At 37.2% G+C, this 22,662-nt stretch overlaps 1 protein-coding gene across 1 annotated transcript in view; it reads left to right on the plus strand.

The window, feature by feature from the left end:
• The window catches only part of SLC25A13 (solute carrier family 25 member 13), a 96,783-nt gene that overhangs the window by 45,532 nt on the left and 28,589 nt on the right, over window positions 1-22,662 (plus strand). The window contains exons 5-13 of the mRNA XM_005418567.2: window positions 2,212-2,351; window positions 8,801-8,947; window positions 10,479-10,617; window positions 11,447-11,540; window positions 11,713-11,797; window positions 13,931-14,015; window positions 14,476-14,634; window positions 21,263-21,315; window positions 22,269-22,349. Of these exons, the coding sequence (XP_005418624.1) occupies window positions 2,212-2,351; window positions 8,801-8,947; window positions 10,479-10,617; window positions 11,447-11,540; window positions 11,713-11,797; window positions 13,931-14,015; window positions 14,476-14,634; window positions 21,263-21,315; window positions 22,269-22,349 (983 nt within the window). The remainder of the gene's footprint in view (window positions 1-2,211; window positions 2,352-8,800; window positions 8,948-10,478; window positions 10,618-11,446; window positions 11,541-11,712; window positions 11,798-13,930; window positions 14,016-14,475; window positions 14,635-21,262; window positions 21,316-22,268; window positions 22,350-22,662) is intronic.

Below are 22,662 nucleotides of genomic sequence, written 5' to 3' on the forward strand. Positions count from 1 at the left end.
TTTATTTCTCTGGAAAAGCAGTGGTCACTGCCAGAAAGAGACAACCTTTAATTCCTCTTGTATGCAGGCAAGACAAGCTGTCTTTTTCATGCCGGTTGCCTTCTTTGAAGAAAGTCTGGCAGAAAGCAGGAACTTCATAAATGTGATCTCCAGTGACATGTGGCAAGGTGCCTTGAGCTGTGTCAGTAGGAAGCACCCTAAATGAAAGTAGAGGGATAGGACCTCACCCTGAACCAATAGACTTTCTCTCCCACTGCCTTGAGAGCAGAATTTTGCTCTGGGAGAATGCTGGCAGACAAGATCCAAGCTGACTGTGATGGAGCTTAAGACATGAATGAACAATGGGGCTGTCCTGGGGGCACTGACTTTGCTTGGAGAAAATTCTCATAGGACATTAGGACTTGGAGTTATGAATTTGAGGTTAACTGGGGTTAGTCTTTCTATTTGTAGGTTAAATCCAACTTGCTCTTTCAGCACTGATTTCCTGGGATCAGTGAGTGCTGTGTTTTTAAAGCTGAAACTACAGACCAGTTTGTGAAATGGGAAGAAGTCTGCAGTTTCATTTCTGCTCTCTCTGTGAAGTCTTCTTGCTTTAGAACAAGCTGTTCTTGTGGGTAATACCGTGTGCAGGGCTTTTGGGTCAGTGCAGCAGGACACATGCCCCTTTCATCTCTTTGTGATTGTTTTTTGTCAGTGTCTTTATTCTTCGTTTACTTGGGCTCTTCCTGACATCATCCTGGCTCTCAGCTATGCCACTTCACTCTCACTTTCTCCTACTTCCTTGCCTAAAAGAGGGGATTCCACCCTGGCTGTATTTCCCCAAGTTAAGAGAGCTGCTGTGCCTGCCTGGCATGGACTGAACCAGAAGCCAGAACTCAGCATGCACAGGAGACTCGACCTCATTGCCCCAAGGAGTCAGCTCCCACCTTTGCTTGTGGCACTGGAATGAAGTGGAAGGCGGCTCCCAGTCCTGCCTGGCAGGCAGAGGCTGGCTCCAGTGGGGTGATTCCCAGCTTGTTCTGAACACAGGCAAGCACTAAGCTGTGCTGATTTCCTCAACCCCAGGCACCAGCCGTGCTTGGGAACAGGCTTACAGCTCTGCTGCTTGCAGAGACAGACAGGAGCTCGTGGTTTGGACTCCTGGTCTTTCTTCCACAAAGCGTGAAGGGAGCAGACCAGCTCCTGGCCCAGCCTGTGGGTAGGGAGTGACTCCTGGGAACCATCTCTCCAGCTCAAAGAAACTCACAGGAGACAAGAACTGTCTCTTGGCTTGCATTGCTGGAAGAGTCATAGAGCAATTAGGAGAGCACAGAGCAGCTGGGAACCTCTGTCCTTGAGCTTGTCTTCAGAGGATATCTGTGCCCTATTTTTTTGGCTGAGACAAAACTATCACATCGAAGTGGGCTCTATCCTTTGAGACAAATACTTGCTCAGATCTCATTACTGTTTTCATTACTTACAGTATATGCTGTCTAGTTGCAGAAATGTACGGTCCTTACTACTGATTGTGTATCAAATAGTTGCTTTTTCACAGAAATTGCTGTGTATTATCAGTCTGCCAAGGGTGTAGTAAACTGTTGCCCTGTTGTGACTACTAAATATGAAGCTTGTATATAGGTGTGATCATACTTGTTACGATGCCCCCCTCCTTGTAGAAGAGATTTAGGTTTAAAATCTGCATAGTGCTGGTGATAAGTTTTTATTCCTGCTTGCCATGTCTCTCCCATCCCCTGTCCTGCGAGTCAGTGCACCATATGTAACTCCAGAAAAGTGGATCTTGTAATAATGGTATTTTTGTAGTTGATTTTTTTGAATGTGGAGAGCTCTGGGAAAAATTCAAAAGCATGAATTATAGTGATACAAAACTTTGATTGTTACCAATTTAAAAAGATGCTGAAAATAGTTAGCTTTAATAATCTTTTTATAAATTGTCTTTTAATCTTCCCTTGCTTGAATTTGAAACTTGAAATATCTGAGTTCCTTTTAAATAAATGCTCTGCATATAAAACTTCACAAATAAAAGTATTATTCAGGAACTATTTGTGAGGGTGATGATTTGGGTAAACAATAAACATTAGGTTTGCTTTACAATGTGTTACTAATTTATATGAACAGTATTGCTTTCCTGTTATAAAATATCATATTTGTTTATATGTTTGTCTCTTGTTATTTTATTTTATTACTAAATGAGCACTTTTCTTTTCTTCCCAGAGGATGCTAAACAAGTTTTTGGCCAGACCACGATTCATCAGCACATTCCTTTTAACTGGAATTCAGAGTTTGTACAGCTGCATTTTGGAAAGGATAGAAAAAGACACCTAACCTACGCCGAGTTCACTCAGTTTTTACTGGTGGGTCTAATACAGTATGGCTTGTCAAGAGTGATAAGATGGAGCAAGAATCAAAGTATTTGCAAACTTGCCAAATACCAAGCTGGTAGTGAAGTTAAAGTACATTCCAAGTGCAGGCTCTTACAATCAGAGTGCTGGGCTTGTATAGTATGTTGATAAATAGGATATGCTATTGGTAAAACTTCTGATTCAGGTTTTTTTTCCTTTTCCTTTGTTTTTGCACCTGTATGCAGAAGGTGATTTTTTCTACACTGTTGTGTAGACACAGACATGAAATTAAAAACATAGACTTTGATGTCTGAAAATCTCCTGTATTTTTAAATCTACAAGTCAAAGAATGTTAAATAACAGTATTGAACGTTTTGGACTCAACTTGCCAGACTCATATTAAGAAGTACTTCTATCTGTAAACAGCATGTTTGCCAAACATATATTTAATTCAGAGCTGATATCCAGTAATATTTGTTAAAAGCCATTTCCATACACTTTACTTTTGATCTTTATAAATTAAGCTTATCTTAGAGAGGGAAAATTTGCTTGTAGCATATAAAGAATAAAATGCTACTTTTTGCAAGGAATTCTTGTCTATTTGTACTTTCGGGTACTTTGTTACAGGAATTAAAATATGCTAATAAAAAACCCCCCGATTATCTGTATTTCAGCAGTACTGTTAAAAATAGTCTTCAGTAGGAAAAGAGGTGAAACGTGTGAGTTTCTTATTTGTATTCCTCCTGAATACTTAATGCCTGTATTAGTATTTACACTAGAGAATTTTAAAATGGGAAGCTGCCTCAAGACTGCCAGGTTTCTTTTTTTCTTGTTTACACAAGTATGTTAGTTCACAGTAGGAGGTGGTATCATTTTGATGAGGAATAATTAAGATAATGCTATTGAGACAAATGTTTCAAATTGACTTTGTAGAACAGAGCCTAATTAACTTTGTATGAAGAGGACGTCAGGTATCACATGATTAAATCATATTCCCTTAGGCTTTGTATTGACTATTGTAACTCCTAAGTAGCTAAGACATAAACCAGTTTTGTGACAGAAATAGGAATCAGAACCTCTTTTGAATGAAAAAGCAAATGTGCTACTTGATTAGGAAAAAATGCCTCTGGCAATGTGTTCTGGTATCTCCTTCCAACTACAGAATAAGCCTCGGAAATGTATCTTGATTTTGGTGATTTAAAGTCACAGTTTTAAAAAAGTACCTTCCTGTTTGCTTCATCTATTTGCTTAGAGATATGAGGAAAACCTGTAGAAAAACTCAGAATAAAAATATGACACTTTCTAGCTATTAAAAAAACCACCCCAAAAAGATGTGTGTACAAGGGTTGTCGAGAGAGGTTAAGAGAGTTTAGAGTCACAGACCTAAAAGAGCTGGTAATGATAAGGCTAGGTATTTGGAATATTTAGGTTCTTTCTTTGGGTTCTTTTATGTTTTTAACTTTAATTAGGAAAAGCAAGCGCTGAAGGAGGAGTTTTCTAACTTTGGAGATTAGTCCCAACTATTAGGCTTTCTCATCTTGTTTAGGGATGTTTCTCTTACTTGAAAGGACTTTGCTTAGATGGGATGATACTGTGGGGATAATTGGTTGTGATGGAAGGTGTCAGTGGTCCTAATGAACCAGCCAGCCCTTTTGGTGACGGTCCATGTAGGTCAGAGCATAAACCAGGAGAATACACATGACAATTCTGGATGTCTCCAGAGTGGTGAGACGCACTCAGGAAAAGTTCTAATGCTGCTAATAAAAATGCTTTCAGCATTGGTGCAGGCAAGCAAGGATTTTCAAATAAATTAATTGCTGAAGCTGAAGCTGCCTATTATCAGTACAATCTATTAGGATGCTCAGTCAGTCACAGTAATTGGGCACATCTGTTTACCCACTTTCTAGAACTGTAAATCCTTGAATCGCATAAGTTTCCCTGCTGATTCTTGCCTTGCAGCGTTGGATTACAGACGCTGAAGTTTGGGCACAGAAATAGCTCTCGGCACAAAGTGGAGAGTTACTGTGCACAGGCGTGGAGATCTTCCTTTAAGCTTTGTAACCTTTGGTACTCAGCTTTTCCTTCTGACATTCTGCCTGTGCATGAGTCAGTCTTTTTAGTCTGATGTCTAGACCTTGGACCTTAGACAGCAGGAGACCACAGTGGATACCAAATTACCTTTCTGCATTCCTGATGTGTGAATGCACTTTACATTGCATTTAACATGGACCAGATGGTTCTGTAAGGCGCTTCAGGTACTGCTTTGTAAGTACAATGCAATTTGCAACTTTTAATGGAATAATCTAGCTAGATTCATTCCTTTACATTGGATCCTATTATGTCACATAAACTTGTTCCATGATTATTATCTGTTGAAGCATTTGGACTAATCATCACTTCTGGCAAAGCTCAAGGTAGTTGGAAAATAACATTAGTATGTTTTATCCATGCACAAGATGGATCTCTTGTGGCTTTAAATATGAAGTGTTTATATGGGATTCTAAATATTTATATTCTTCCAGCACTTCTTCTGTCTGCAATAAGAGAGATGCCTGAAAGTATAGCCTCCAAACTCCTTGGCTCTAATGCAGTTAACAATCTATTTGCATCAACCTAGAGCTCAAGGTGTGTTGTTTTACCCTGCTCATTTGATAGCTTAAAATTAGCTCATCTATCTATACTATATATCATTCATATGTATCTGTTTGGGTATGGTCATGTTCCATCATCACTTAAGTGGCAAGTCTGCCTTATGAAGAGCAACATCAGCCCCTTTCTCAGCATGTAAAATCTACTCCACACAATGAATTTTAACATATGCTTATATGTGGGCCTGGTAAAACCATTTCTGCATTGTCTGTGAATTTATTTATGCCCAGAATATTAGTTGAAGTAGTATTCTCTATAACTGAACCTTGGGATCTACTCCAGTGGCAAAGATTGTGTTGTATCTGATGACTTGTAGATCCATTGGGATGGAATGCAAACATAAATTTTTATCTAAATGGAAGGTAAAGAAGCTTTTAATGAGCTGTAAGTGAAAGCTGAGGTAAAATCTCTAGGTAGGAAATAATTTCATTAGAATTCTGGTGCCAGCATGCCTGCCATGATGTATGAATTAATTTTTCACAAAGTCTTATGCTAGCCGGGGGAATTCTGGACTTCCAGCATCCAGGAAGATGTTTGTTTTTGATGTATATCTAAGTTTACAGAAAGTCTAGTTGGAGAAGGTTCTTTAGGATGTGTAATTTGTATTGCAAAGTAATGAGGATTGTAATTCTTTAAACCAGAGTCTGTCTAGGTAGAATAATGTGGGTCAGAAATAAAATTTATAAGTATAAATAAAATAATAAAATTATTGCAAGTCAGAGATCATCTCTGAAGACTACAGCTTTGCTTTATTGTTTTTCAGTTTATTTTTAAGGTGATATTTTTTATATTAGCTGCATATACACAACATATACAAACATCTGATAAAGAATTTCCTGATAAATTGCCAGTAGCTAGTGAGCTCATTTTGAAACATAGTTATGCTGTGAGTTATCTCAGCTTTCAGGCATAGAGGCTGAGGGAATGGATAGCCTTTTGAGGTAAACACTTCAAGGAGTTTATTGCATTGATATGCACTGTGCAGTGATTAGAAATGTCTGGTTTGTTTGTAACAGCAGAGATTGTTTGTTACCATGTGATTGTCTGCATGTTCTTGTGTGCCATACTGCTGCCATCCATGGTCATGGTTTGGAAATGTCATGTGGCTGAAGATCCCTGTGCTTCTTTCTTCTTGGTGTAACTGGAGAGTGTGTAGCACTGCTCAAAATAACCATAGCCTAAAAAGTCTATACCTTCCTGAGGTCAGTCTTCTGTATCTATGTGCAATATGTGTAAACCATTTTGAACTGGAACTTAGTTTCTGAACCAGGGAGGAGGTGTGAATAAAGAGTTTCAGAGGACTGGCATCATCCCATTCACAGTTTTGTCTTGCTGTCTGTCTACAGCTAAATGGCTCTTTTCTGGCTGACAAGAAGATGGGTAAATGGCAGCACCAAGACCTTGACAATGTGTTTAAACAACACATTGGATAATTCTCTCCAGTGGGTTACAGTTTACCAAGAAAATTGGAAAGACTCACATTAGGCAGGAGAGGATGGGGTGTTTTGGTTTGTTCTCGGCTGTAGTACCATCAGCCTTTTTGCAGTCAGCTGGGTGGTGACAAGAAACACACACTTGATGGACCTCTCTGGAACATGAGCCCTGCTCTGTTCTGTGGCTAAGACATCACTGTCTGCTAAGGTCACGCCGATGGTACAATACCTCCAGACTCACTGATGGGTGTGCAGGGACAGGAACAGATTGGACTTCTGCAAGTGGTGTCCAGGTTTTTTTACTGTGTTTTAGTGCTGGATTCTGCCAACAAAACTCCACCAGCAGTTCCAGTGGTTAAAACAAATTGAATGAGGGAAGGAGAAGAAAGCAACATGCCCTGTTTCCCACATAATCCTTCTGCTAAATACAATTGACTTTTTTCTATGGTGGTGCTTCCATTTAATGACAAACATTTTTGTTCATTTGTTCATACGTTTCTACCTGCTAGGTGATGAGCGTTTAGGATACAGGCTTTATTATACTTAACTCCTCTACAGAGCTCTCTGCCTCCAACTAGTTGTCTGCCTCAGACTGATGAAGTCTTTTTGTGTTTTTGTGCTCATCTCACCATAAACCTTCCAAAATTGCTTCCTTCCAAATTTCTGTTGAAATTGTAGTCTCAATTGGAGTGCAGTAAGAACTTGCGTGGCTGCATCCAGCCAGAGTGATTATTATTGCTGAATTGTTGCACTTCAGCATAGGGGTCTGTAATGTAAAGAAAATGTGGCTGAACTGAAATTGTACCACTTCAAATTATAACCCCCACAAGCATTTCCCATCAAAAGAAGAAACTTCAGATTAATTCTGGAGTGAAACATTGATCAGTCTTTTCCCCCCACCCCTTTCCTCCCTCTGCCTAATATATTAGGAGGTTTTCATCATACAGGGTACAGTGTTGTAATTAGTAACTAAGACCAAAATTGGCAAAGTCAGAAGGCTGTAATAAAAAGACAAGCATGGTTTGAGTGGCAGTGTGAACTGAGTGAATAGAAGGAGGGAGGGATGGCATCTGTAGGCCTCTGGCAGGTCTGATCCTACTCCATCTGAATTTGCCTTTTACCTTTCACTCTTTATTTCCTTGAATGCTGCTGTGAGACAAATATCAACTTACAGGAGATCATATTTACTGTGGATACTTCATGATGGTGATTCTTGACTAGCTTGAGTCTTGTATTAATATGTATTTTAAGGCACATATTTGCAAATATAATGGAAATAGTTGGATAGTGTCATGGTCCAGTGCAAGACTTGCTCTGTGTTGTTAACTAATCAGTTTTGCTCTGATTCCATTTTTCTTAATAACTGACTATGAATATGTATTCAGAATAAGCACTGTTTTTCCAGTGAAGAAGATTTTATAATCCTTGAAACTTAAAGGGAATACATGGCAATGATTTGTGTTCCTCCATTCAGCTAAAAAATACAGGTTGGGAAGTCTAATTACATCACCAGAATTTTTTGGGGTTTTTTTACAAACCTGTAGGACTGAACAAAAATTCTTATGTAATATTCAGTTACTATCTGTGCAGGATTGTTCCTTTTAAGTGACAAAAAAATAAAGTAGTCTAACAGTAATTTAAGAAGAAAGGGTGAAGGTCACAGTAGGAGAAGATACAACTTTGAGAGATTATATGCTTTTTTTTCTCTTTTCTTTCAGAGGGACATTTGAATCACAAAATGAGATTATCAGGTGGTTGTATCAGATAATATTTATGCCTGTTACTACTACTGAAATACTGAGAACTGATCTTTAATCAGTCATGAGACAAGGAGTTCTAAATTAAACTGCTGGTGTCTTTTGCAGTCAACTTTAAGTGAGGATGCTCTTTGAGGGAATCCTTTCCAGATTAGTAGGTGTCTACATGGAAATCTCTGATGATTTCATTGTCCTTGTTCAGGGGGTAATGAGTGCTTTTACAGAAAGTATTTTGACCTGCTGTGACACATGCAATAAACTGGGTAATGCATATCATGGAAAACTTTAATGTTCATGAGTGGGAGATTGCTTGCACTGGTGGGCTGGTATGTGTTCTCCATTTCTTAGTTAAGTGAATGACATGACATAATGTCCAGACAGCAAAGAAATCATGATGTTATCCTAGGTGCTAAGGTCAGTGATAGAGACCATAGGAAGGGCTCAATAGAAAAGTGTGAAATGTACATAAAACATACATATAACAGCCAATTAAAATTCAGTTACATATAGTCATGTTTTGTTAGGTATGAGAGTCTTGTAGGATTGCATCACTTATGTTAAATGTAACTGTTAAGGTGATTATTTTGAACCTAACTGCTTTTTTTTCCCCATATATTTTCAGGAGATACAATTAGAACATGCAAAACAAGCCTTTGTACAGAGAGACAATGCTCAGTCTGGAAGAGTCACAGCCATGGACTTCAGGGACATTATGGTCACCATCCGGCCACACATGCTGACACCATTTGTAGAAGAATGTCTAGTAGCTGTGAGTAGTTCTGGTATCCCAGCTGGCAGACCTGGGATACAGATGTGGAATTCCTTTTCTTATGTGCCTTGACTACTACACAGCACATAATCCAGCCTGAGGATGCATGTTTTGAAGTTGAACAGTTATTATCTACACATATGAAAATTAACCCTTGTTTGCTGAATATATATGCTCAATGGTCTTGGTTTCCAGAGACAAAAGACAAAGTATGTAGATGGACCTTAGTAATGGCCTGCAAATACTGAGTTTGCCTTTTTCCAGGCATTCCATCATAGTAGACTGTGTCAAATATTTTTGGATGCCATTACATCCCACTTAGGATATCATCCTCAAAGAACTTGCTTTGCAATGTAAATTCTAAGCTCCTGAGTGTGATTTCCAAGTACCTGGGACAATGTATGAATTGGGACATCAGCCAAGGACATTCACTGTATCTTGACCCATAGCTGTTACACTTGACTGTATATTTTGTCTCAGTTTGGAGTGCATAAGGAAAAGAGGTACATTTGGTTTTGACCACAGTTTATGATTTTGTGAACTTGTAGCAGTACATTCCAAGTAACCCAAAGCTTGGCCATATTCAGGTTTGAAGATTTGCTTAAAGATCTGTTTTGCTTTGATTTGCAAGGAAGAGATTTCATCACTTCACTTGCAACTGTGCAAACTCTGACCAGAACATTAGAAGATGCATGCAGCAAAAAGCATAGCCAGAAGATTTAGGAACTGACAGTGAGACTTAGTACTTTTATTTTGGCTCCCTCACAATCTTGTTACCAGCTTTCCTGTGTCATATGCTCTGTCATGAAACATCAGGTATGATTTTTGATTATCCCTCAAGGTCAGTTAAAATTTGGCAAGCTTATACATATTTTTTTTCAGAAATTTGCTTGATAATTTATCTTATAATTTAAATAGTGAATTGATCCAATATTTTTTTTCTGTGTGCAGACCCATCACCACTTTAAGACAAAAGTTTAATCTCAGTTCTCATTTGAAAATGAGTAACTGTTCCAACCTTATTGTTCCCATTATGTTTGACTGCCTGATATAAGCCTGAGAGCTTACTGCTGGTTTTCCATGACTTGAAATGCCTCTGAATTTAAAGGTTTCAATTGACCTTTTTCAGAATATATTTTGGTTTTGTTGAAATTTTCTATATAGTAATATGCTTTACATGTAGAAGTAGATTTCCTCATTACTAGAAATAAGCCAACTTATGAAACATTTCCAACTGAAGCAGGACTGAAACTTGAACTTTGTAAATTACTACTGGTTATGTTGTTGTAATCCTGCATATGTATTTGTTTAGGTTTGTAGGGTGGGGAGAGTTTTATATTCTGGTCATGATTAGTTTCAGTAACATAAGAATCTTTCATAGTTTAAAGTTCTTTATTTTGAAGTTTTTTTGAAAAAGCAAGCCTGTGCTGCTGTCACTCTTGTAAAAGAACACTGTTTGAAAACTTTTATTTCAAGGTTTTTTTAGTCTAGTAACAATCTCTGTTCTCTTTTCCTCTTTTACTGTCTCTAGGCTGCTGGAGGTACCACTTCCCATCAGGTCAGCTTTTCCTATTTTAACGGATTTAATTCTCTCCTTAACAACATGGAGCTCATTAGAAAGATCTACAGTACTCTGGCTGGAAATAGAAAAGATGTGGAAGTCACTAAAGGTTGGTAGAAATATTTGCAGTCTGGAAATTTCCTTGGGTATTTGAATGGAGGGAAAGACCTCATCTGTATGCTTTTAAATCAGTGGGGGCAGGGGGGGGAGCCTACCTTGTTACCATTCCTTGGTTTGCCACTCAGTTTTGTACAGTCCTGTCAGAGTGCACCCTCCAGCTTTTTCATTTTGTTTCAATCAGAAAAAGGTCCTAGTAAACTGGTGGTGGGGGCAGGGTGAGGAAAGTATGTAAAGATATTTAAAAGTTTAAAAAACTTCCTAGGACTCCTGCCAAATTGGCAGCCTATTAAAGTGACCTTCAAGGGTAGTTGAAGAATTCCATAAACTTGTATTGGCGGCACAGTAAGCTGATCTACAAGCTTGGAACAAGATGTTATCTGCTATATCTAACCACTTTTATAGAGAATTCCCTGTGCAACACCAGAGTTTCATTAATGTGGCCTCCTGGGACTATGCATGAAAAGTTCCACATCTCTTTACTCCTGTTTTGGGGGTTTTTCTTTGTTTGCTTTTTATTTTATATTTTTCCCTCTGACCTGCAACTGATTGATACCGTATGTCAAATATCCTAAATCCTGCTGGTAGTACTAAGCTTTAAGACCAGAGAGTTGTACTTACTTGCACGAAGGACAGACCATTTAAAGCACACATTTATGTAGTGACAGGAGCACTTCTATGTTGGGTAACTTACTCCTCTTTCACCCTCCCCAACCAGCGTCTTCTACTTTATACTAAAATATAGTGCAACTTTGGGGTGCTCTGGATTATTTCTTCTGGTTTGATTTAATTTAATTTTCTGTATTTTTATTCTGTTGCAGAGGAGTTTGTTCTGGCAGCCCAGAAATTTGGTCAGGTTACACCCATGGAAGTTGACATCTTGTTTCAGTTAGCAGATCTTTATGAGCCACGGGGGTAAGTGGAGAATTATCTATCCTCCTCTTTTTCCTCTTCTCTTCTTCTTGGAAGGATTGGGAGGTGGTGTTGGAGAACAGGAGAGTGTAGTGTAGTGGCTCACGTGCAGGTAACTTTTAGTGATCTGAAAACCAATCTCTAAGTAAACACTGATGTGAATGAATTTCCTCAGGCGTATGACATTAGCTGACATTGAGAGAATTGCTCCTCTGGAGGAAGGGACGTTGCCCTACAACCTGGCTGAGGCTCAGAGGCAGGTAAGAACAGAAGCCAGCATGATGCTGTCATTTGTTTCCAGTGCCAGGTAAATAGACAGCCAACCTCTTCCTGTTGTTGTCATCTAAGTTGCTTTTCTCTTGTGTTCTGTAATGACTGTGAGGAGTGGCATCTTGTTAGAATTTATTTTTTAACTGGTGTCATGTTCTCTCCATACCTTCTTTGTGTCTTTGTGCCCCTTCCTATTGGGCTCCATTTTAACAGGTCAAATGTAATTTACTTTGGAAAGATAATATGTATACCAGTGTCATCTAGCCAGTCAGTAAATATTAGATGCATGCTTCATTAAGGTGTTTATGTTTTGTGATTCTGTCGCTCTGTGTTCTTTTTAATGAGGAAAAGAGAAAAAAATTAAAATTCAGCATCTAGCCTATGAAATGGCAGCCCTTACTCTGAACACATATGCATGTCCCTGGCTTCACAATGTTCTCTGCTTTGCTTTATGCTCTGTTGAATATCAAAATAGGAGAGCTTATGTATAGACTAACATCACAGCTTCAGTAAAACTATGTCCAAAACCTAAAGGATATTTACTTTCAGTGGTATAACCACAAATGGACTTTGATTTTGAGGCAAAAGGAAATAGGAGTGTTCTTTAAATGTCAAACCTGTTGATCTTTTAGTTTTCGTATTATCATATTTTGTTTTTTCATTGACACAAGTTTCTATACAGATAGATTTTAAACTAACCCTCCTGTTTGTCTCTATTTTAAGGCAGTCTTAACTTTGTGTCTTGTGAGACCAAGGGTTTTTTGTTGGTTTTCTTTTTTCCTGCTCTGGGTCTGTGTGGAGACGCCAGTTTGACCACAATGAGTTGATCCAGGCTACATTTTTAGGACTACCAGGCCATAAGCCAGGCCTCTGTGTGTGTGTGTACACATGAGTCTCTTTTTCTTCTCTTTTTTCTTCTCCTGCCTCCCCTGCATGTGAACACCCCCACCACCACTCCAAGACAGTATCTGGTGTGGTGGTTTTCTGTTTGTTCAAGCACTGACTAAATGGTGATGATGCTGGGCTGAATTCAAGTGAGTTGGCTCCCAAAAGCTCACCATCTATTCCTAGAAGACTCCTAAAGGAGTTAAGAGCATTTGCATTGGGCTGAATATCAAGTGACATAAGTTACAATAGGTGGCAGTAAAAGGTAGAGAAAAATGTGTGATGAAAGTAGCAGCTTCTTCACTTTTCCTTTGGGCCCACTGTCTCTGCTACCATGATTTACGTTGTTCTAAGAGGTGAGGACAATAAACAATGATCCTTAAATCTTTCCATTTCTTCTGTGTATGCGTCCCACCTTTTCATTTTTTTCCACCCAATTCCTTTTTAATGTCAGCTGCTTGATGCTGAGACTGAAAAGATTTTCAGCTACATTGATATCTTTAATTTATTTCTGGTCATCTCCACCTATATTGGAATTAACTAAAATGTAAACACAGGAAAATGTATCCATATTTTTATTTTGTTGCTTTACTTCTATCCTAAAAAGAACATATTGCAGAAAGTGCTAGTAAGTATGAAAGATTTAATGCCCCTGCAGAACTTTTGTTTTCTTTATTTTCCTTCATTAGATAGCAATTTTAAATCTGGAACACTTCTGAAATTTATTTTTCATTGAGTTGAATCTAGTACTCATAGACTGTGAGCAAAATGAAATTGTGGGGGTGCTTTATGGAACCTTATTTTCCTTCAGCCAATCTGTGTGAATGCTTGCATACTTGTTTTGGTAGCCTGGGAAGTAATAGGTGTACCTGGTTTTGGCAACAGTAGAAAGAAATTCCAAGCTGGAGTTACTTTTAGCTGTAGAAGTTTAATGACTGAAGAGGCAATATGTAAGTCCTCATTTAGACCATATTTAGACCATTGATTTTAGAGTTGTATAATTTTGTTGTAGTATCTATTTTCTTTCCTATTCCAATCTGAAGAGGCTGCCTTATATGACACTTAGAAATCAGTGGTAAAGAAATAATAATTGAGAACAAAATCTCTAGTGTATTGTGGAATTTTTTCCAGGTATCCATATACTTATATCTGTCTGATCATGGAAAATTCTCTTGAGAAATGAGATGTTTTGATTGGTTTTCTTGTCTTTCTTTGTGTTTTAAATCCTGCCTTGACAGAAAGCTTCAGGCGATGTGTCTCGACCTGTTCTCATCCAGATTGCAGAATCAGCGTACAGGTTTGCCCTTGGTTCAGTTGCTGGAGGTTAGTCATGGCTGAGCAAAAGAATATTCATCTTCACTGTTTGGGTTTTTTCTTCTTTTCTTTTGCCCTTCTTCTCCTTCTGCCTCTCATTTAAGTGTTAAAGACTTCTCAGACTTTCCCTTGGAGCTGTGTCTAAGGGGTGGGATGACTGTAAGATTGAAGGGGAAAGGATCATCTGGTCTACAAGAATTTTGGAATTTATGAGCTGTTGGAGTTTCCAGGTGGTGTTGCTATCTGATTTGTCCCCAGACAAATTTCAGGAAAATTAAGTTAATAATGAGGTAGGACTGGAAAGTGTATTTGGTTAAAACTGTGGGAGGTAGTTTAATGTATCCAGAATATATAATGAAAAAAAAAGATATAACTAGATATGTTCGATGTAAATGTGAAAGATGACAGTTGCAGTCAAACAGTGCAAATGCAAAATCATGTTTTCTTACATCTTGAATTTTATTTGCAGCTGTTGGAGCCACTGCAGTCTACCCAATTGATTTAGTGAAAACTCGCATGCAAAACCAGCGTTCTACAGGCTCTTTTGTGGGAGAACTAATGTATAAAAACAGCTTTGATTGCTTCAAGAAAGTGCTGCGTTATGAAGGTTTCTTTGGCCTTTATCGAGGTAAGTTTAAAAGGTGTTATATACTAATGATAAGATACTATTAAGAGTTTTGTGTGACTGGATTTTTAAGTCTTTTTAGTTCAGACTTCAGTTTTGCTTCTTTGTTACACGGGAAGGATTTGCAAACTTAAAACCTCACTGTAATGAGAACATTGCTGTAGGACCTATCTGTCCTTTCTCTCCTTATCTGCCATAGGGTAACATTAGCAATTTCCTACAGCAAAAATATATTGTTAGTCAAGTTCTCATTTCCTTAGCAGTGCTTAGTGCCCAGAGTGTTTTGTCCTGTTTGGTAAGAAGTTAGATCATCTGTGAGTTTTTGTTCTTTGCAGTACTTTTTGTTGTGTTTCTTTTGAGACTAAATGGTCTGTGCGAATCAGTTGCATTTGCTTCAGTAATCATTGGAAAAAGTCATCTTTATCAAGTTTTATGTATACCTTTTCTTGGGTTGTCACTGTGGAGTCAGCCGCAGTGATTCATTGGGTTTCAGCCCACTTAGCTTTATATATGTAACCAATACACTTAAGTTACAAAGTTACCCATTCCAACCTGCCTTCATAGTCAGTGGAGAAAGCTCCAAAATCCATTGACCGTGTTCAGGATGTAAATCATACCCACTTTGAAGCTTAGATAAGTGCCTGAAGTTAAATGGTGACTTTTTTTTTTTTTGTTCTGTCCTTGTCCCAGTTGTGGCATCAGTGATGTCAGTTCAGGTAATTCAGGAGGAGTCATAAAGAATCAGGAACCTCAGAGTGAGATTTCAGTTCTTCTCTGTCACAGAGTTAAAGAAAATTATATTTCTGGTGTCGCAATTATTGAAATCTTTTATGCCCCTCTGCCATATTGGTAGGGGGGATTTTGAAACTTGCATTACTGACTTCATTTTTAGCTAGCTTGCTTAGAAACTTCTTTTCACTTGTGGAAAAGGATATTGTAATGAAAGAAATTAATTGTTAAAGGCAGTTGAGTAAGGAATGAAGAACAGAGGATTTTAGTAACATATTATTATGAACTGGCAAAGTGGTGTGCACCTTAAAAAAAAAGTAACAGTTCATAAAACAATGTGGGAAACAACATTAAAACAAGTTGGTGTGATAGATGTGCACACTATAACATATGACCTGGGTGGCTAGGTGGCTCCTCTGCAAAATACAGACTCTGTAATTATTTCAGCACAATTGGAGATGGGAAAGCTCTCTTATTACTGACTGAGTTTGAGGCCATTTTTGGAGTAGACATAATAATTTAATAAAGAGTATTGACATGGTCTCTATTTTGTCAGGATTTATAGCAATCAAAATCTTTCAAAAGTCACAGTTATTACTAAGGAACCAAATGTATTCTTTGCAAATTTTTGTCTGCTTCTTCCAGCATCCTGAAAGAATAAATATTCAGAATTCTACTATTGCCTCCTTCTGTCTTATTGAAATTCTGAAGGACAGTGATTTTTTTCACCTGGGAAAAAAAAACAGATGAAAACTCAGAAATGTCATAAATGCATGTTCTTAACTCTGTTTGCTTGTCCTGAGTTTGGAATGATTTTTTCATTGCCAGGTTTAGGGAACCTTAGGAAACTTCATCAGTATTGGTTGTCCTTCCGTTCTCCATCATCTTTACTACTTTCCCGTTTTCCAAGGAGTACCGAATAGTGAAATCTCAGTTTGGTGGAGCTGAACTTCTAAGACCAGGCCAATAATCTAATTTCTGGCTTATATAGTCAAATACCATCATTTTAGAGGCAAATTGAGACCTGCTGTTCTACAAATTCTCTCCTTAAGGAGCACCCTGACTTAGCTCTTTTTAAAGAGGCAAATAGAGAAAACTGCTTAAAAATCTAGAGTTCCTTCTGTGCAGTTCTGTAAATTCAGACTGTTGCTCACTCTCTCGGGAGATGTTGAAGAAAGTTAAGGAGCTGAGTGCAGAAGGGAGTTTCCAGTTAAGCTTGAGAGGAAGGAAGATTTGAAAGGAGCATTTTATAGATTAGTGTAATTACCCAATGTAATGCAGTAAACATTTAGCAAGAGTCATCTTAGTCTAGTCTTGAATTCTACCCTAGGTGGGACACGCTACAGAGTACATTACCTTTTACTACTCATCGGTCACTGCAATTCTTTCTTCAGCTGATTTCTTCAGGGTTAAGTCAGTGTGGGTGGTTTTGTCCCCACTGAAGGAGGGGGTAATCACTGGGAGACTTCTCCTTGGCTGAATAGATGCAAAAGCTTTTTAAAAATTGTACTAGAAACATTTAGAGCAGTGGTCTCTTTGTCATGATGCACTTAAAGAAAGCAAGCAGAAATTATAAGCCCCACTCGGAACTCAGACATTTCAGATATTCTTAATAAAAGGCTCATATTTCCATCCAACAAAGTGAACTGATTTTTCTTTTTTGTACCACTGTTTTTTTCCAAACTTGGTTTTAAACCACCATCTCAGATAAGGATAAATTACACCATCTTGTGGATATATAGGGAGCACTAAATTTCGTTTGATGTTAGTTTGGTTCTAAGTGTAATCAATGTTTCCACTGAGAAGACTCTAGGATTAAAAAAAACCAAACCAACAAAAACAAACATGATAGAAACCTCTGTAAAGTCTTTATAATATGCATTATATTAATACTGTGTAGTTAGCATTTTTTAAAGACTTTATATCTGAGATAAATTTTTCATCTGTCTCTCAGCAAGGCTGAAAAGAATGCTCATCTCATATACCTGTAATTTACTGTTGTGTCTACGTTTATACCTGAAATGCATATTTAGAAACTCACAGGTATTTTTATGCATGCAAATTTAAGGAAATTTTGAAAGTTGTGATTTGTCAAGGTCTCTTCCAACTGATGAGGTCACCTACATGTCATAATAAAATTTTAATCAAAGTCCACCTGATGAGTCACAGAATGCTTCACAGACTTAAGCAAAGCATCCAGTAGAGATTATTTCACACATACTTGATCAAAGTTTCATGGGAAATTTAAGTACCAGAGATAAAATATAGTTCAGGAAAATGCTTGGTAGCCATGCTGTTAATGCCACTTTGCCTGGAGGATGGAAAAAACAGGGAATGCTATTGAAGACACTGTCATCTGTGGTCATTAGCTGTTCAGGAGCTTGTTTGTTAGTTTTATTTCTGTTGATGGTGCTTCTAGCCCTGCAGTGACTCCAAATGCCATCTAATTTAGATTTTAATGATTTGTTCATCATCCAGCTTCATTATTACTGATGGACTCCCATGCTAATGATGCAAAAAGACTGTGGCAGGAGCTTTCCTTCCAAATTATACAATGGAATACCATATATATAGATGGGAACTACAAGCCTACTTGTACCCCAAGTTCTGTCAAAGCACAAAATTTTCAGGAAATACCCCATTTCCAGTTTGAGGGAGCTATATTTGAATAGCAACTGGTGATTAATTGTCTAATTTATTGTGTGAATCCTGTAATGGAAAAATGCCCTAATGGCTTCAAATATTTTGTCGAGACCAAGCAACAAAACCTTCAGTCACTGTTTTTTCTTAATATGAAGGGAAAATCACATCTGTTACACGGTGTGAAACTGAAACTTCTCTGTTAGACATCTAAAAAAAATACTTTGTCCCAGTAAGATTTTTGTTTCTCAGTGCTATGAGTACTGCTGGGCTGGACGAGCTGTTGTGTGTGTATTCACAATGTATTTGGACTGCTTTCAGAAAATAACTTGTAGGGTGTCACAAAATGAATGCAGCTTTTGGTGCTCTGTCTTGCACACACCTTCCCCTTCCCTAAGAGTCCCACTATGACAGTGTGTCAGATACAAAGTGGTACATTGTAATTGCTGCTAAAAAGCCTTGGATATAAAAAGGCCCTGAATAATGTGTTTACTGTGTACTGTACTAGCAAGCTGCCTATGTGCAAGATATTCTGCTCTGATGTTATAAAAGGCATGCATTTTTAAGGCACTGTCAGACATTTCTAAGCCTGTTCCCCATGTGTGTATGTGTCATATTGCTGATCTGCTAATGCATAGTAACACTAAGAAATTCCCACCATCTCAAGATAACCCCAACAGAAATACGACATTTTCATATGGGGCCTTTGATGTGCTTTCTTTCTTTCAAAACTTAGCATCTTTATCATGTTTAGAAATGTCTCGACAGTGTTTCAGGGCTCTCATCAAAACAATAAAGAAAAGAACATTTAATTTTGATGGTCATAGCATATAGAATGCACAGGTACTACTTTGAGATAGGTGTGAGATCAAATGAAGGGTCCCTCTGCCTTCCTAAGATGCTGGAGACAGTAGGCCTAGCTGCACCTGGTATGGCTATAAAACCTGGTCTTAAAATTCATGCTACCTTTCATAGGACACCGTCTGCTATACTGCAGTAGATGTATACAGCATTATCTGTAATTAAACTTACAAAGCACTTTTATACTATAAAATCATGTGTGAAGTAGAGGCAGGAAAAGAGAAAAATGTTCTAGGTTTTGGTTGTTCAGCTGGGTTTTTCTGGTGTTGGGATTTTTTTAAACTCCTGCCTATTTCTATTTAATCTTTCTCTTCTCTACCTCAAAGTTTTATGGAAAGCTTTGGGTTGTAACAGTCCCATTCAAATTTCAGTACAAAAGGAATAAACCAGATGGAAAAAAAATAACTTGTGCCAAGATAAACATCTTTTTCTTATGACTTTCAAGTGTTTTTACAAAGGCAAAGTTTTGGGAGCTGAAAAATGGTTAAAAGGCCATCTTCAGATCAGTTCAGTGAAAATGGATTTAATTTGTCCTGCTAATGTTGGTTCTAAGATTGGAGGTTTATGCAGATCATCAACTGGACTACTTTTATACTATTCCTATCTTGATATTTTAAAATGGCTTTTTCTGTGATTTATTTGATAAAATATGACTTGAAAGTCATGGTATATATAGCTTGGGTGTAATAATATATGTATATGTGATTTTAAAATTAATGACCTTTGTATTTAGAATTGTATCTGCTATATCAGACCTGCTTAATTTTTCTGGATTAGGTTTAAGATGTGCATTTAAAGTATATGGAACAATTTTTAAACTCTGAAGCTACAATGTTTATATAAAAGCCATAATGTTTATATAAAGCCACACATGTCCTGTAGCAAGTTGTAAATATTATAGCAATTACAAAGATAATTTTGTAATGAAAAAATCCTGTTCATTTTATATTATTGTGTTTCCCTCACAGTGCTGCAGATAATGTAATATTTAATTACATAATTTGGAATGGCTTAATGGTTTTTCATTGAGGTCTGGTTTCACGTCAACTGTACAAGTAACACTTTTTAAGAGACTCAGATTCTAAAATTTAACTTACTCTGTAGAATCTCTTTTGGTTTTGAGCAACTGTATATGAACTTGGTGCTACTGTATTTTTAAATTTGAATATTCAGTCATATGATCATAATGCAGCATAGTTATCTTGGGTAAATGTTACATGTATATGTACATTAGTATAAAGACATCAGTGTACGAATATGGTTGGGTCTCCTGCTACCACAAACCAAATTATGCTTTTCTTCAATGCCAATTTCTTATTAGGAGAATCTGTAGGAACCAGTAAAGCTGATGGATGGTAGCAGGATTGAAGAATATACTAAATCAGACCATGTGCGTTTTTCTCTGTGCTATTCTGACATTCAGTTCTTTAAGAAAATGCTTTTTAGGAGGTTAACTTTTAGAGGTGGAAACTTACTTGTTTTGGGGGTTTCTTTTCAACAAAATAAAACCATGGAGAGGTGAAAATGTCAGGCTTTTTAGAAAGCACCCAAATATGCTGCCTGAGCTGCTAAAACAAAGGGTTCTGTACCAGGAGCTCTAGCTGGGGTGATTTTCTCACATTTTTGAATGGTGTCCTAATTTCATTATGCTGATGAATGCTTGCAACACCATTCTAGCTTCAGGCTTTGTTGGTAAGCTTTGCCTATTTTTAGGCTGTGTCATTCAAATGTTTACAAAATATCGACCATTCACTTCAAACAAGTGAAGCTGACAGTCAGAAATTCACACTTCCAGTTCTGTAACACATCACTTCTAACAAAATAAAATAGAAAATTCTATACCTGGGTAGAAAGCAACATAACTTCCTTTGTTTTAAGAGCTGATGATTTAGCTGGGCAAAGAGCTCAAGAATGCAGTCATACGTGTTTGAATGTTCTGCATTATTTTGATTCCTATCCCCTTCAGTCCTGCCATCTAATGCCATTGTTTTTGCTAGGAAAAGGTACTGAGGTTTTGACTTTTGAAGTGGATTCATTGTGTATCTCACAAAATTAATTAGAAGGTCTTGATTTTTGTGTGAAGATGCAGAAAATAAAAGTCAGCTTAGGACATTACTGAAACATATTTGGCAAAACTATAATAGTGTTTAAACATAAAATGAGCTAGTATGAATTAAAAAGAAAAAGAAACAAATACATATAGACAGTGGTAGCACTTGAAGTGGTAGCACAAAGTTTGTTCTCAAAACTGAATGTTTTAAGTACTCTCATTATATATAATAACACAAAATTGCTGTAAAAATCGCCTGTTTCTAGGTGCTGGTCTCTACATACATTTGTTGATGTGTTTATTTAATACCAAGTTACTCAATGCCTTGAATTCTCTGTTTCCATGTTACAGGTCTGTTACCACAGCTATTAGGAGTAGCACCAGAGAAGGCCATAAAACTTACTGTAAGTTTGTAAATGGATTTTTTTTACATTTTTCCACATTGTAAAATGCAGCAAATTAAAATTAGCAATTGTTAATATCTGACTTGTGAACAGTACAGGTGGCATACAAGTCTCATCCAGAGGTGTACATGTAAATTTTAAGAATCTTACTGAAAACTTACTTTTGGACTCACTCCAAAATAGAACAAGCTCATTCAACTTGTTCAGCTCATCTGCTTGTTTGCAAGTAGCATAGGCCTTTGGTTTCACTTCTTAGCAAGTCAGAATAGTTACTTATTGGAGGGCTTTTGTTTTTGTATCTGCACGTGGTTACTGTATATATGATTCCAGTGCAATAGGAGATAGATAATATGAGCATGTAGTGAATTTTGGTAAGACAGGAACTTGTTTGTGTGATGGTTTTTTCTAAATGTTTTACTTCTGTAATTTTGTTATTTCTTAAGTGTTTGTAAGGCACTTAAGAATTTCTTATTATAATCCAATCATAATATATTGTTTGTTCACTGATAAGACAGTATTCATCAAAGCTAGTAGTATGCATTTTTAAAAAAAGGCACGTAATGCTATCAATTGAACTGCCATTGTGTTAAAGCTTAGTATTGAACATTCTGATATTAATTTGACATTTTAATTTGTTAATTTTAATTTTTTATTAATTTGACACCTCTAAAATATTAATGTATTTTATCATTTTCTGATATTAAAAATTACATTATTAGCAATTATTTATCTTTTGAATAATAAGTATTTGAATTATACTGCAAATTCTTTTTAGAAGGAAGAACATAGCTTTAGAATATTTAATATAAAATCTAAGACTGATTTCTTTGATATCTTGCAGTTTGGTAGCTTAGTAGATATATTTGCATTTTCATTTGCACAGAATTTGCAGCTGATGAGTGTTTTCTCTGACCTTTTAATTTATCAGCTTTCATAAATGTTTGTCTTTTAAGGTTAATGATTTCGTGAGAGATAAGTTCAGGGCTAAAGATGGATCTGTCCCACTGGCTGCAGAAATTCTTGCTGGTGGCTGTGTAAGTATCTTTAATTTCCTTCATATGACATTCATGAAAGTGCAGTTCATAAGATTAATTGTGTGGACTAAGGCTTCTGTTTAACCACAGATCCGGTTCAAGAGCAGACTCTGCTAGAGCATCTCAGTTCTTTCCTAGATAGGCCAGCCGTTCTTGATGAAAGGGTAAATGTTCCTGTGCATCATGCCTTTTAACTGTGCTCTCTAATTCTCACAGCTTAGAGTTTGTTTCCTTAATCAAGAATGTGTCTTTATTCATGTTGGCTGTAGCTTATGGCCTAAAGAGGATTCATGCTAACCTTTCCAGAAGTTAA

This window comes from Geospiza fortis, unplaced genomic scaffold (assembly GCF_000277835.1).
Source record: "Geospiza fortis unplaced genomic scaffold, GeoFor_1.0 scaffold138, whole genome shotgun sequence".
NCBI classification, from domain to species: domain Eukaryota; kingdom Metazoa; phylum Chordata; class Aves; order Passeriformes; family Thraupidae; genus Geospiza; species Geospiza fortis.